The 15,560-nt window shown below is 38.5% G+C and overlaps 1 protein-coding gene across 1 annotated transcript in view; it reads left to right on the top strand.

Annotated features, from left to right (window-relative positions):
* The window catches only part of STAT4 (signal transducer and activator of transcription 4), a 40,332-nt gene extending 25,672 nt beyond the window's left edge, over positions 1-14,660 (top strand). The window contains exons 12-24 of the mRNA XM_064433870.1: positions 255-272; positions 350-443; positions 1,323-1,367; positions 3,827-3,910; positions 4,180-4,278; positions 5,523-5,658; positions 7,017-7,069; positions 7,856-7,950; positions 8,503-8,639; positions 9,068-9,259; positions 10,519-10,585; positions 11,080-11,188; positions 13,338-14,660. Of these exons, the coding sequence (XP_064289940.1) occupies positions 255-272; positions 350-443; positions 1,323-1,367; positions 3,827-3,910; positions 4,180-4,278; positions 5,523-5,658; positions 7,017-7,069; positions 7,856-7,950; positions 8,503-8,639; positions 9,068-9,259; positions 10,519-10,585; positions 11,080-11,188; positions 13,338-13,364 (1,156 nt within the window). The 3' untranslated portion in view covers positions 13,365-14,660. The remainder of the gene's footprint in view (positions 1-254; positions 273-349; positions 444-1,322; positions 1,368-3,826; positions 3,911-4,179; positions 4,279-5,522; positions 5,659-7,016; positions 7,070-7,855; positions 7,951-8,502; positions 8,640-9,067; positions 9,260-10,518; positions 10,586-11,079; positions 11,189-13,337) is intronic.
* Positions 14,661-15,560: the final 900 nt, after the last annotated feature.

The raw sequence follows: 15,560 nt of genomic DNA, 5'->3' as shown, positions 1-15,560 counted from the left end.
TCAGAAGTTGTGTACTGTCTGATAATAAATAGCAAGATAAAGTACACTACCTACATATGGATAGACACAAAAGTCTAAGTGGACAGTATGAATTTCAGTTCTTCAGCTTAAAAATTGTAGTTGTAGGGTCAATACAAACCAGCTTAGAGGAGGCAAAATCTACCATCTCAGATACATTTCTCAGTACAAGCTCTGTCTTACACATTTACTGATTCACAACCCGTTTCCTCTCCCCCACCCCTCTTCTCTTCTAGGAATGTTTCAACTGTAAGGTAAGACAAAATATCATATTTATTAATTTTTTCCAATCCACTGGTATTTGAGTAGATAACTGTCATGTCCTCTGCAGTAACCGTAGATTTGTTCTGTGTGGAACACATGTGAAAGCCATGAACATGGATGAGTCTGCAAATGGGAGCTTGTCAGTAGAATTTCGACATTTGGTAGGTTTGACACTTTTACTGTTGTGTGTAGAGAAATAAAAGATGCTTCAGAAACTCTGAAGGGAGAATTGTATTACTGTCAAGGCCACACTCATTTTCTTTCTGTTTGTACAAAAAGATTACTCCTAGAACCTCTTTATGCCATTCCATACTTCATCCATTCCATAAAATAAGACTATATATTTTCACAGAAATGACAAAGCAAATCCTAATTACCACCAGAAAAGAAAAGAGTAATCATGCTGAATTGAAAAGCTTCACAGAAACTGAGTTTGGTTAAAAAAACCCCAAACACCAAACCAACAACAGAAAAAAAAAACCAACCAAGCAGAAAAACCCAACATATAGAACAAACAAACAAAAAACCACACCACAATTTCTAGGGGAGATAGAATTGAATGCTTGAAATCTATCGGAAATTAATGCCTGTGATAAAGCCTCGTGAGAGACTAGAGCAGTGCTTGTGGAACTGCTCTGAGAGCCCAGTGACTCCTGCTTGCTGACTAACACTCTCTTGCCTGTGGTAATTTTGGGCCTTAACCACAGATGCAGTGCATCAGTGTAGTTTTCAAAAGGAGATTGAGATCAATGGTTTTTAGCTTTTTTTTTTTTTTTTTTGGTGGAATACACTTGGCAAGCACTCTAATTAATGCTTTGTTACATTAACTTAGTTTCCTAAAAATTCTTTAAAACTATCAGAAGACTCCTTACTGAATAGAATTTTCAATGTGCAGTGTCAGAGTCTTCACTAGACTTAAATTATATATTGCAAATAACATCTTATTATAACTAAGAATATCCTGGTTACAAATTATGTTCTTTATATGTACTTCTGTCTATAGTTTCTCTGACATATAAATATTGCTTTGCTTTATACAGCAACCCAAAGAAATGAAAACAAGTGCTGGAAGCAAAGGAAATGAGGTTTGTGCATTTATTTTACATGTTGTTTTTGCATACTCTCACAAGTATTTCAGATTTGATTTTATTTAAATCAAAGAGTTATATTTTGAAATATATATGAAGCACAGGATGCAATTATTATGTTAATAATGTTGTTTGGAACAACTCAAATTTTAATTGCACGCCTGAAGTCTGTATATTGAAAAAGTTCCAATAGAAGGTAGAGAATAATAATTTCAAATGTCTGCATTCCACTCAAAGGTTACCTTTTTGGTCATTTACATTTTGGGAAAAAAAAAACCCAAAAACAAAAACCCCAAAAACTAAATAAGCTATTAAATATTTTTCTTTGGGGTTAAAATAATGGTTTCCTACAGGAAAGGTCCCTTAAATATATGTTCTGCTGGTCAGGTTTAAAGCTGAACTCAAGGCGTGATTATCTTTGCATCAAAGGGGTTTGTTGCCTCAGCCACGACCAAAAATGGGCTTAATCTACTTGCACTTGTCCCAGCCTGGTCGTAGGTTCCCCTCTCGTGGTGACTCTGTGTATGGCATGACAGCACTAAAACCAGCATACCTCAGAGTAAAGTTGTATTAGCAAGTTTAGAAAAATATTTTTAAAAATATAAAAATAAAATCACTCGCATCACAGCGCAAACAGCTGTAGTTAAACAATACTTCAGATAACTCTTGTTCTTGTATAAGTACAAAGCAAAAGGTGTGATCAGCATGAGGAATATGACCAAAACCTAAAGCAGAAGACACGTGTGCCCATTTCACACACATTTCTGTACAGAACAACTCACCACCCGACTAGCAAGACTGAAACTCAAGGCTCACCTCCCAGTTACTTTGGCTGCTTACAAAATCACTGACACCACAACAAGCTAATGCAAAAATGTAGGTTAAGAAATGTCGTCACTCCAGTTTTGGCAGCATTTTCCTCCCCCTTGTACACATTGTGCCTTTAAAACTATATAAAGCTGTCATAGGGCCGTGGAGAATTAGGACAGCTGAACTGTGACCTGGTTCACTGCTGATTTCCTCAAACTGAGCCTCTCCTTGGTCAAGTCAGTCTGTGAAAGTGGCTATTAGCAGAACAAGGGCTGGGATTTTCTTTGTTAACAGCAACTATAATGCTTGGTTTGTTATAGGATGTTCAGTATGTTAAAAGTGTAGTTAAATATAACTGGCCTCATTAAGAAAAAAGTGAAAGTTCTCTATTTTAGATTTGTCCTTTCAGGCAGATGTACCTTTTTGCCTAGATGATTTTTCCATGAGAAAAATTTGCTTCTGCAAAATATTAATGGGGGAAGAAGGGTTATTTCACCAAGCCTTTTCAACTTTGTGTCAGAAATACAGGTTGAGCTGGATTGAGTCAACCTATATTAAAACATTTGAGCTAATTTGATGGATGAGTATTTAATGTTAAAGCCTTCAGGTCTAAGCTGGATTTTCCCTTTGCAAGGCAGATTTGTTATTCAGATGCCTAAGGATCTCCTGTGGTCCCAATTCCTCATTTATTCAGTACCATTTGTTGCAGTGGCCTGTACATGTCCTGGAGGAGGTGCTCCGTGGCAAAGATAAGGCCACAAGGTCCTCTACCAAGAAATACTTTTATTTTACATTGATTGAAAGCAGATATTTCATTAAGGGAGAGCATTTTGATTTGCAATTTATTTTTTTTTTAAGAAAATTCTGACAAAAATGCATGATGGGGAGGGAAAGTCCAACAACAAAGAAAACTGGAAAAGAGCAAATATATTTTTATACTTTGAGTTCTGGGGATGGAAATGTATTTCAAGAAATCTGTTACCTAAGGGGCAGAGATTTGGATCTTTGCAGAGCTATGCTGCTTTGTAATCAAAACAAACGCTAATACTCCAAACTTTAATCAACAATGACAAACAGATTTTAGGTTTTTTCCATCCACGAAAAAAGCTTGAGGTTTTAATACCAGATTTACTTCAGATTTAGGCCTTTAGTTCTTCAGCTAATACCCATAGCAAACCTGGATGAAGGCCCATTTGTCATTAAAGCTGTGTCTATTTGCTTTGTTTCTGGTTTGCTTCTCCTTAAGTTGAACATCCCTGTTTAAAGTCAAATTTTCAATCAGTAAGGAAACTTTAGGGAAAAGAAAGTTGGGGACAACCTTTATCAGACACACAAAATTATCTGTTACCTTCTTGTGTGCAAATTTGTGTTTGAAAGTACCATTTTAGAAAAAGATAAAAGTTTAGAAGTACTGCTTTAACAATATTAAGGGGTTCTTTTAGATTCGTCAGAAAAAAATACCAGACTTCTGGACTAATTTGATATCAGGGTTGAACAAACAAATTGTTTCCTTCACTTCCTTCTTTTCCTGTTCTGCTTATATATCTGAGTTTTCTTTCCAAGTGTAACCTCAGCAGCTGGATCACTAAAACAGTGTTAAATGCCAGCTCTGTACTCCCAGCTTCATAACCTCGTTGTTCCCTCAGGGCCCTCACATGGTGACCGAGGAGCTGCACTCCATCAGCTTTGAGACACAGGTCTGCCTGTATGGATTGACCATAAATTTGGAAGTGAGTATTCAGGGCAGATTATCTGGGGCAGGGAAAAAAAGGTGTTTTCCAGCAGTTTATAGAAGTACAACTGTGCTGGGCCACAGCACAGGTCTGCCTGCCCTCAGTGAGGCCCCCAGCAGCAACCACAAGCTGACACAAGATTTCCAGAGCTTCTGGAAAAGAAGTCTGTGCTTTGGGAAGAACGAGAGGCTAAAAACCCAAAGCACAGCACAGCACTAATACTTTCCTCAGCAGCATTTACACAGGGCATTCATTCTCTCCACCAGACCAGCTCTTTGCCTGTGGTGATGATTTCCAATGTCAGCCAACTGCCCAATGCATGGGCCTCTATTATTTGGTACAACCTGTCAACCAACGATCCTCAGGTAGGTCCTCAGTATGAAAATATTGACTTTCTGCACTTTAACATTTGTATTATTTGGTTACTAAATACATTAAGTATAAAAAAATATGTATTTCCATCTTGAACTGGCTTTATTTTTGTCACGTACGCCGTTATCAACAGCACACTTTCTTGTTGTTCTCTTTATCTTTCTTTCCCTGCCCAGATATAAAACCACATGCACCCTTAGCTTTTCTTTTTGTAGCCTAAAGTAGTAGTTCATAAACTAAGGAGAGGTGACAGGCATTCTCCACAACTTCTCTCACAGCACTAGTTTTAATTTATCTTTCTTGGGTGTGGCTGACTAAAACTAGACCTGTTAGAAAATAATTCTACCAGTGCAACTCCAGCCCAGGAAAGCAGGCATGTAGGTGAATCTGTAATGTACTTAAGTGGTGCTTTCCTCCCTGGATTTTATAGGAACTTGTGCTTTCTGTGGAGAAGATTATAAATGTTAAGTAGCAAGTTCCAGTGGCTCTAACCCTGAGCAAAGGCAGAATCATTCTTTCTAAGGCTCCAGCTGTCTCAGCACATATTTTAGATTCAGTCATTGTTACTGTATTTGCAGACTGTGGAACAGGGCTGTCAATGGCTCTCGGGCTTTCAGCTGGGGATTAGTGCAGTCACACAGATGCTCAGAGCAGGGAAAGGGGCAGACAGTCTGCCATGCTGGCAGGCCAGCTGACCAGCAGGCTGGACTGCGTTATCACTCTGTGATACTCCAAAGAGTTTTTGCACAGACTTCAGTATGTCCATTTGTGTGTACAATCAAAAAAAAAAAAAAACAAAAAAACCACAACTGAAAAAACTAAGATAAGCCAAATGATTCAACAGCACGTCACCATATCAGTATGTAATGGTTTAAAATTTTCCATGCACTAAACCTTAAAATATAGTGATAATATCTAGATGACTTTTTTTTTTTTTTTTTTGGACAGGATGTAAACATATTCTCACTGTCATTACACGGGATACTACCAGAGGCATAGCAAGGTATTTTAACATCCAAGATGCACACAGGGACTTTAGCTCTCTCTAGGAGTCTTGCCCTAAAACCCTGCTCAGGCTCCCCATTGGACCTAGCTTGAACACATTTGCCCAGTGCTTCCCCACACACAGAGCTCACTTTCAACACTTCCACATTCTGCTCAAGTACTTGCAGCCTCCTCTTACAGCCTGATATGTATTCATGGTTGCTATCTAAACAAAGCATTCATTCTGTTGCAGAATTTGTCTTTCTTCAACAACCCCCCTGCTGCCACTTTAAGCCAGCTCTTAGAAGTACTGAGCTGGCAATTTTCATCATATGTTGGTCGTGGACTCAATTCTGAACAGCTCAACATGCTGGCAGAGAAACTTATGGGTAAGTGTGTAGAAATACACAGATTTTATTTGCTTTGGGGTTCTTACGTTTGGTAGCTACATGTAGGGGCTTTAGGCACATGTTGTGGTTTAGCACCAGCTGGCAACAAAGCCCCACACAGCCACCCACTCCCCCAGAGTGAGATGGGGAGAGAATTGGAAAGGTAAGGTGAGAACAGGGTAAAGTGAGAAGACTCATGGGTCAAGCTAAAGACAGTTTAACACATAAAGCAAAAGCCACACGTGCACACAAGGCAAACAAGGAATTCATTCACTACCTCCCATCTGCAGGCAAGTGTTCAGCCTGGAAATCCGGGCTGGATTCATCACACAAAAGAGTTACTTGGGAAGACAGATGCCATCACCCCAAACATCCCCTCCTTCCTCCTTCTTACCCCTAAGTTTACATGCTGAGCATGTCACCCTATGGAAGAATATCCTTTTGGCCAGTTGGATCAGCTGTCCTAGCTGTGTCCTCTCCCAGCTTCCAGCACTCCCAGCCCCTTTGCTCATGGGAGGGTTGAGAGGCAGAAAACACCTTCACTGTGTGTAAGCCCTGCTTGGCAAGAACTAAACCATCCCTGTATTACCAACACCGTTTCCAGCACAAGTCCAAAACACACTGGCTACTGTGAAGAAATTGAACTCCACCCCAGCCAAAACCAGCATGGCATGACCTCCACTTCCAGAGCTGATGTCAAAAATGTCACCATGACATTTTTTTTCTTTAAAGAAAAGCAGGCATCAGCTTATTCTTATCACAAAGCAATTCAACTTTCGAACTTCCAGGCTGCTCAACTGAAGGAAGAGGGCATCAAAGTCACACTGAACTGTGATGTTATTTTGCCTCCTTAACAATTATCTCATACATCTGAAATCAAAAGGAAGTATTTTTGCTTGCTTATGAGGTTTGGTTTGGGTTTTTTTCATTTTAAGTACCTGTCTTTGTGGGTCTGTTCATTTCTGGGGCCTCACCAGAGATGCTTCACTGGTGTCAGCACAGCAAAGAGGCCCTGTAACCTCAGCAAGATGAACTCTTGAGTACTCTGAGACCCAAGCATGCCCCAGAAGGGAGAGGCCCTGGGGAAAGCTGACAAGTAACATTTAGGCTAAAAACTGAAACTGAGCATGTAGTGTTGCAAAAACTAAGTCACAGGCTACTTTAGGCCAATATTTCCAAAACTATTATCATCTGCTTCAAAAGAATAGAGAAAAACAGATCTACAGTCCCTTAGCATGCCCCTATCCCTCCCTCCCCTCACCCCCCACCCAGCTACACAGATATCAAAGAATTTCTATTTAATAACTTCAGAATAATACATGCACCATTTGGACTTTTTTTTCTTTTTCCTCTTTCAGGACAGCAAGTCAGTTACAATGATTATCAACTATCCTGGGCAAAGTTCTGCAAGGTACTGTTCCAAAAGTAACACTAAACTCTTATTTCTCATAACACCCACAGCCATGCCTATCTTTGTTTCTCTGATGCTGCTGATAAGATTCCCAGTTGCCATATGTGGGACTTTCAGCTCAGCATAATCACATCCCTTGTAAAAATGTAACTAGGAAAAAACACTTGCAGAAGCATAAAGCTTGGGATTAGGGATCTACTTATTATATTGCTGCAGATATCAGAAACTGCCATTATAGTGTGCCTTATATATTTCTGTGTATGATCAATTGAAAGTCTTACCAAAGTATGCAATACATTTTTCATAAAGCATAAGATTTTTCATGTGTTTAGTTTTGACCTAAATTATTTCAAGCCAGTCAATATATGCAATAACTTTGATGAGGAAGAGAGAATGTATTGATAAAGAAGGGTAAGCTCTTTTACTTCATAATAACTATTTTATTTAAACATGTTGAGAACCTTGGAAGGAAGTTCAACTTTCTCACCTTCATTCAAAATATAAACATATAACTAGGAAGAAACCACAGATGTGATTTTTATTCTCCTTGAAAAATAAGGTGCTTCCAATGCATATCTTAAAAATCAGTTGGTTTTATGTCAGGTTGAAAGAGAGATGTTTCTCAAAACCACAGCTCAAATTGTGATTCTCAGTTGAGAAAAGTAGCTTATTCTTAAGAAACTGAGAATACACTGTCATGTGAATGTTGGGTAACATCACTCTCATGATTCTCCTCTTGTGTGTGTTGGTTTTGTTTGTGTTTTTTGGTTGTTTTTTAACTGTTAGGAACATTTGCCTGGGAAGTCCTTTACCTTTTGGGTTTGGCTTGAAGCAATCCTGGACTTGATTAAAAAACACATTCTTCCTCTTTGGATTGATGGGTGAGCAGCAAGGGAACTGCTGTATATTGATGTCTCTCCACATTTTCTCTGTCCTTTGCTCATCTCAGTTTTAGCCATGCAGAGGAGTATTTACAATGAGTTTAACACTTCTGTCTCCCTTCTCCCATTCATAACTTTTGGAAATTGCTGTCAAAGGGGAAAACATGGGATCTCTTAGAAATGCAGGTTTAGATTTATTCTTCAGTTCTGTCTATGCAATCAAGTACTGGGATAAATTTCTCCAAGCTTCATGGTACTTTGAGCTTAATGCCATATTCCACACAAAGTTTTGGTCATAATCCCCAAGCCTTATAAATCTTTGTAACCAGGTTTTGAACACCTGTATAAAGTCTGGCCAGATCAAGGCCAGGCTGGATAGTTCTGAGCAACCTGGTCTGGTGAAAGATGTCCCTGTCCACAGCAGGGGGTTTGGAACCAGGTGAACTTCAAGGTCCCTTCCAACCCAGGCCCTTCTATGATTCTCTACATTGCACAGATCAAAGTCTGTATTTTTTTCCAAAAGTAAACCCATGATTTCCTGTTATACCTCAGGTACATAATGGGATTTGTAAGCAAAGAAAAGGAACGAATTCTGCTGAAAGACAAGACACCAGGAACATTCTTATTAAGGTTTAGTGAGAGCAATCTGGGAGGAATTACCTTTACTTGGGTGGATCAGCTAGAAAATGGTAAGTATAATTAAAATTAAAAAAAAAAAAAAAAAAAAAGCCAACAACTAAATCAAAACTAACCCAAACTCTGCAATATACCTGCAACACAGGGGTCAAGTTTTGTTTGGTTTGAAAGTAAAATTCACATGTATCATGTTATAGTATGGTTTTGGACAAGATACAACTATCATAATTTCTCAAACACAAACCAAAACTCTGACATTCTACCTCTGAGCCCTTTATATTAACAAAGCTGTCTGTGAGGTGCACCTGCTAACTGCAGGCTTTAGATTTGTTTCCAAATATGCAGAAATTAAATATTGAAAGATACTAATGTAGCTAAGAACAGGTAAAGCCTGTACAAGTGTAAACGTCAAAAGAAATGCAAAAATGTGTTCCAGCTGCAGCTGTCACCTACAGGCTATGGTGCCTTTGTGTTTTTGCAGGAGATGTAACATTTCATTCAGTGGAACCCTACAACAAAGGCCGCTTATCTGCCCTGCCCTTTGCTGACATACTGCGCGATTACAAAGTCATCATGGCAGACAACGTTCCTGAAAACCCCCTCAAGTACCTGTACCCAGATATCCCCAAAGACAAAGCCTTTGGCAAACACTACAGCTCTCAGCCAAACGAAGGTTAGGCTCCACTTCTCTATCTACCCTTCCTGCACGGCAGATGCAAAGCCAAGAGGCAATTTGAGGACTGTAGGGAGAGGAGGGAGGGAACAGATTAAGATGCCTCCTGTAATAGTCATCTTCCAGAGAACTGTTTTAACATGTGTCTGTCATTCAGACAGCTTCATTTTGCAAATACACCCCTGGTCTTGGAGGTAACATTAGAGGTGATGACAACAGTCAAAAGAAGCCAAGAAATGTTGGGGTTTTTTTTTCCCCTGACTGATGCATCACAAAATTCAGTGCTTGGGTGTTCAGTGGAGAGGAAACTGAAAAGTCATCCTGCTTATTGGATTCATAGCTATGTTACTACACTGTAGCATGCTGTATCTTTAATTTCAAGAAAACAGTATTTCCCAAACAGCTTGGAAGCCCTACTTGGTTTCATTTCATGCAATGGAACCCTAAAACAAAGGCTGTTTATCTGCACCACCTTTTCCTAATATACTGCACAAGTACAAAGTTATTGTGGCAGACAATGTTTCTGAAAATCCCTGGCAACTGCACTGGAAAATGCAAAAAGGCTGGTTCCAAAGGAACCAAGCATGCTTCCAAATATGTTCAGGCCCACATTCTTTTTTGTCCAAGTCACAAGTCAGCTCATTTTTAGATCAAATTCATTCTTGCTTAAAGAAAGCCCTCAAAGCCTTATTTTTTTAATAGATAAAACACATTCTTCTAGACTTTCAGTATCAAAGGTTACAATTTCATTTGAACTCAAATTCCTACGCAACTCAAAAATATTTGGAGGCTACAGTATTCTTCTCCCTCTTCATTTTAACTCTGTGGACTTTGCCTAATGCTCAAATCATCTAACATCTTACATATATGCTTAATTTCGTGCAAAACAATTGGAATTCAGAATACATGACTGAAGCTGTATCTGTAGAGACAGAGCTCCAATCATTTGCAGAACCAAAATCTGCAGGTTCAGAGTACCAAAGTTAAAGAATTGTGTATTTGCTTTGAAGGCCTAATGAAATCTCCTCCATCAGTTGCAGTATTATACTGTGATTCATATCAAGGGAGCACAGGCAATTCTGAGACTAAGATCTGAACTCAAGGACTAATCTCAGGAATTCCCCTCACTTTCATGGCTACTTATTTATGCAGGGACTTGACAATTTATTATTGTCTTCAGCATTTCCAGCAAATAATCAATGTCAAATAGATAATAAAATGACTAGACAATATTTAATTTCTCTACTATTTTATTCTAGTCTCAAAGCCCTCAGATGGAGGAGGGAAAGGTTATGTTCCTTCTGTATTCATCCCAGTCTCCAAAATGTAAGTATCCTCACAGGTGTGTTACACTTTACCTGTTATTTTTATTTCATTTATATGCCCTTTCAGAGTTTTCCCTGCCTCCTTTCCCCAAACTATTTAATAGTTTGGCAAGAACTGATAAAGACAAGAAAGGGAAGCAAAGGACTTCACCTGTAGAGTGCTTTTTCCATTAATGGGACAAACCATTTGTAAAAATTGAATGCAGATTTTATGGGACTCTGATCTACTTTTCTTTCACTGACTGCTTTTTTTTTTTCCCCAGCAGCTGATGTTAGGGGCAAGGAAATAGGAAAAACCTGACTCAATCTCCTACATTTTTAAGTGTATACCAGATTGTTGCATGAGCTTACAGGGCCTGAGAACAGCAAGCCTGAGAAAAGGGTTAATAAACTTAAAAAACATTCATCATACTCCACTGATATGCATAGAGGGATTCAAGTTTTTTCTTAGATTATTTTTGCATATTTTTGTTTGCTTTTTTTTTTCCTTTTTAGCTTAAATGACTCTACAGAACCACATTCTCCATCGGATCTTCTTCCAATGTCTCCAAGTGTTTATGCTGTGCTGAGAGAACACCTGAGTCCCACAGCCATTGAAACTGCTGTAAGTTGTAAACTTTCCCATTCCTAAGTAAATATGAAGCAAACAGGATATAGCACAGATGCTGGTTAATAAAAGGCTGCTTGTACAACTGTGAATCAGAGCTCTTTCATCACTTGCTCCATTACATTCTGAAACAATGGTGCAGATATTTCCTATTCTAAATGGTGCAGGATACTGCAAGCATCTTGAAAGCACTGGAATTGCCTGACATGCTGGCCAATGAATCACGAATGTCAGAACACAAAGATCCCAGAGTTCTTGCACAAATGAAGGCTTTACACTGACAAATACATGCCACCTATACTAATTCTCTGGACAGCACAAAGGCCTGGACTTGCTCAGGGGAGCTGCCCAAGGAATAGGATAGTTTCCAATTAGCAAACTTGCACAACTTTTTCATGCGGCAATATTTTACACGGGCTTTCAAAGTGTAAAATTAAAAGTCAACTAAAACACTTTCAGAAAAGAAAAGTAATATTAGTTTTGTATATAGAAAGGTTAGGAAAATACGATCATCATATTTTTTTTTTAAATTCCTTTTTTCCTTATTGACTAGGAATGATGTTCTGAATAATCATGGCTCAGAGTCCTTAGAGCAATGATGTATAGCCAGGTGGGAATTTGTCCAGCAGACTTTTCTCAGAAAACATAGCAGTTGTTTGGCTCTACCAGCTTTAGAAGAACAACTCCTTTTTTATTACTAGCCATTAACTTTGTGTATGTTCAATGATTTATGATCTTAAAATGGTTATGTATTTAAAAGCCTGCCAATTCCCCTTCAAATGCTTCTCTGTAAACACTTCTTATCCACAAATAGAACAAAACTAAACCAGAATCCTGATTTGTCAGTGATTAGAAGTACAGTTAAACTTTATATAGAAATGGACGAGTTCTTTAGTATATCAACCTGAAAATTCACTCAAGAGCAAGATATCTTTTTTTATTCTTCACTTTTTTTCTCTGGTAGCACTTGTGACAAACTAGTTCTTTAGCTAAAAATGAAATAACTAGCCTGAATTAAAATTCTGCATTAAAACCTACCCCACCCAATCCAGGACATGTCCCCACTCATTTCTATTTTGGTTTATAACATGTGGAAATGGTTCTGACCTCCTCAACTGCACTTATGAACAATCCACGCATTTGCTTTCCTGAACTTTCGTCAGAGTAAAGAATAGTTGGATTCACTTTCAGTTAACATCAGCCTCCAAACATTTTTGGTTTCTTCTTGCATGCTCAGTAAATCTCAAACCAGCTCTATTCAGAGCTTCAAAATAAGCTGTGACCATGGCCATTGTTCAAGGTCATCACCTGACAAAAAGAATGTGCCTGGTAGCAAACAGCAAGTGTTAAATACAATTTTAAAGGTACCAAGATGAGGGGTTCAGTGCTGCTAGATGGTAAGTGATATTTCTGTAGGCTCTTACTGGAAATGTTTTCAAGTTCTGCTAGAAATTGCATGAGAAAAATAGTTTTAGAAGATTTTTGAAGAATTCCTTCCTTCCCTTTTCCATTCAATTTACCTTGCTAAATAGAAATGAGGAAAAAATGGAGGTTTATTCTTCATCAAATTCACACAACAATCTACCCTGCTGAAGAGCTGGCTGAGTATAGCAAGCAGATAATCTGCACTATTAAAGCAATACTTGAAATTTATTTCATGAAATAAAATAAATGCCAATGAAATGCCAATAAAAAAGCATCATGTGAGATACAGAAAACAAGAGTGAAATCTGCAGCAGGCCAAATATCCTATAACTGAGTAACTCAGTCTTAGCAAGATATACTTTCTGCAGTCTTGCTGAATTCCCTTCTCTTCCCCCCCAGTCCAGCTTCCCTCACCCATCAAAAGAACAAGAAAGAACCCTTCTATACATTTCCACAGGCTTCAAGAACCACAGAAGTCCATACAAAAAAGAAATACCATGCTTATTCTTATTGCAACAGTTTCCTACACAGTGTCTCCTAAAGAGCATTCCTCTGTTTTATAAACAACTAGAAACAGGATTTTCAGATCCTTATCAGTTTGTACGACATTGTCAAAGTGACTCTGCAGTTACCTTGAGCCAGAAAAGGTTTCATCTGCATTTTCTTTTGAATGAAGAGCTGTGAGTGCCATGAGACTAATCTTTTCCTTCTTTTCTTCTAGCTGAGTTCTCCTTACTCAACTGACTGAAGTGCACATACTGGAAAAATCAGTAATTGTGTGAACATTGGATGGGTTAAAGAAGTCATCATTTTTTTTTCCTGTCACCTCGAAAGTCAGCTTTTCTGGAAACCATTACATTATTCTTAGGCCTCTTTCAACAATACATAAACAAGGAATTTTCTCCCTAGGGATTCAAACAGCCTTTTGCAAGTCAGATTCGCTGTTGCCACTGAAAAAAGACCAAATCCTCTCAGGCTTGGGAGTCATTTGACTTCAGTGGGGTCCCAGCAGAGATAAATTTTACTTGCTAATTTGACTAATTTCCATAGAATTGCTGTAAATACGAGAACCTAAGAACAAAGTGTTTTGCTTCTGAAAGCAGCATATAAAGATAACGAAATACATTAATGTGTTTGGAGAAATTAGGATTTATGATGTTAAACACTTTCTGCTTATCCATAATCTTATACACCACTGAGTCAGATACGATTTCAAAGCAAAGATTCTTGTTCCCCTGACTTTGGATGTTGCAGAGGCATGTGGGGATTGCCTTTCCCCAAAGATGAGTTGCCTTCAACATAGATTTTTATCTGACACCACAGCAGAAGTTGTGAAAGGCAGGTAAGCAAGGCTGGGGAGAGAAGGGAGTTCCAGAAAGGAAGCAGACATAAAACTTGTGGTGTTAAAAATGCTGTCTCCATTTCTCCACTGGAAGAGAGACTCGGTAAAACTTCCCCTCTCACAAAATAGTTGCAGAAGTAAATCTGTTTGGGCAGGAGGCACTCAGATACCCCAGCAAGTACTGTCAGAAAGTCTACAAACAAAAAATCCAATCTGATACAGTTTGGATGCTAATTGTTCAATGGCAACAGGGAAGCAGCTTTAAAAAAAACAGTTACTGAAGAGCTGCAGCATTTGCTGACCACCTGGAAACTTGTGCTGCGTGGCAGGATATTACATGCATGTCACAGGCTCACTTCATAACCAGGACAATTAGTTTTTGTAAAAACAGTAAATTGTCCTCTTTAAATACTCTTTTTTTTTTTTTTCTTTCAGGAGTGTTTACTGCTGAGTTTGGGTTGTTTAGTTTTGTTGTTTTGGTTTTATTTCCCCCAGTGTTATCCCTAAAATCTCTGTTATTAAAATAATAAACAGGCAACTCCAAGGCCACTGTATTTCAAAATTGCAGGTTTAATCAAAATGCAAGCCTTGCCCACAGAACACATGGTTAATGCATGAAAAGCTCTTAAAACACAAACCCTTGAACACTTGCACCTTACAGCTTTCTCAAGCAGGTATAAATGAGACTTCTGTGATGAAAACCTAACCTCTTGAATCAGTAAGACATAGATTTTACTTTCATTTCTCTTTTCATCCATGCTATTTAGGTTAGTTGAAAGTGAGTGAGCGGAAACAAAGTAATGAGATATTTTTGTGTTACATGGAAGTAAATTTCAAAGAAACAAACGCATCCCTGTTCATTATACTGAATGACTCAAAGCAAGCTGCATATAAGTTCAGCAAGCATCATGTATAAAAAAAACAACAAGAGCAATTCTGTATATAGCTTGGTAACATCTGTAACTTATATAACCAGCATGAATAAAATCAGATTTTGGCTTCAAGTTGCATACCCGGACCTCTGTGGATTTTTTCCAAGGCACATCAAAAACACACTTGCTGTGTTTTGGTTGACCTTAAACTGAGCTACTGACAGTAACACAGGATTCTGAAGCAGGAAACGTGACCTCCCTGACATCAGCTATTGCATGCCTTTTCATTCTAACCTCTCCTCACAATCTTAATGCAAACAAAACGGGGGATACCTTTCATTTTTGACCATTTAAAGTTCATCTAAAGAAGTACTCTAAGATAAGATCAGACATGGCATGAGAACCAGTCGCCTTTTTTCCTTCTTCCCTGCTCTCCAACCCTTCAAGACTCTCAAGTATTAACTTTTATATATATATATATATATATAACTGGGGTTTCTGAACAGCACCACGGGTCAGGTTTTGGCATGACAGTTCCTGCTATTGCTTCTGAACAGATTTCTGCATAGGAAGACTTAATGTTTTGTGGAAAAGACCTGCCTTGAATTCATTTCACTGCTTTAAAGGAACACTAGGGTAATTTATCTCTAGGATACAGCCCAAAACAAACACCCTCCCATTAAAAAAGTGCGAATTTTGACCTTATGCCACGGTGATGAGAACACAGCTC

Source organism: Passer domesticus, chromosome 10, assembly GCF_036417665.1.
Source record: "Passer domesticus isolate bPasDom1 chromosome 10, bPasDom1.hap1, whole genome shotgun sequence".
Taxonomy (NCBI): domain Eukaryota; kingdom Metazoa; phylum Chordata; class Aves; order Passeriformes; family Passeridae; genus Passer; species Passer domesticus.
The sequence above is the reverse complement of the archived record's forward strand: the minus strand, read 5'-3'. Positions and strand labels throughout refer to the sequence as shown.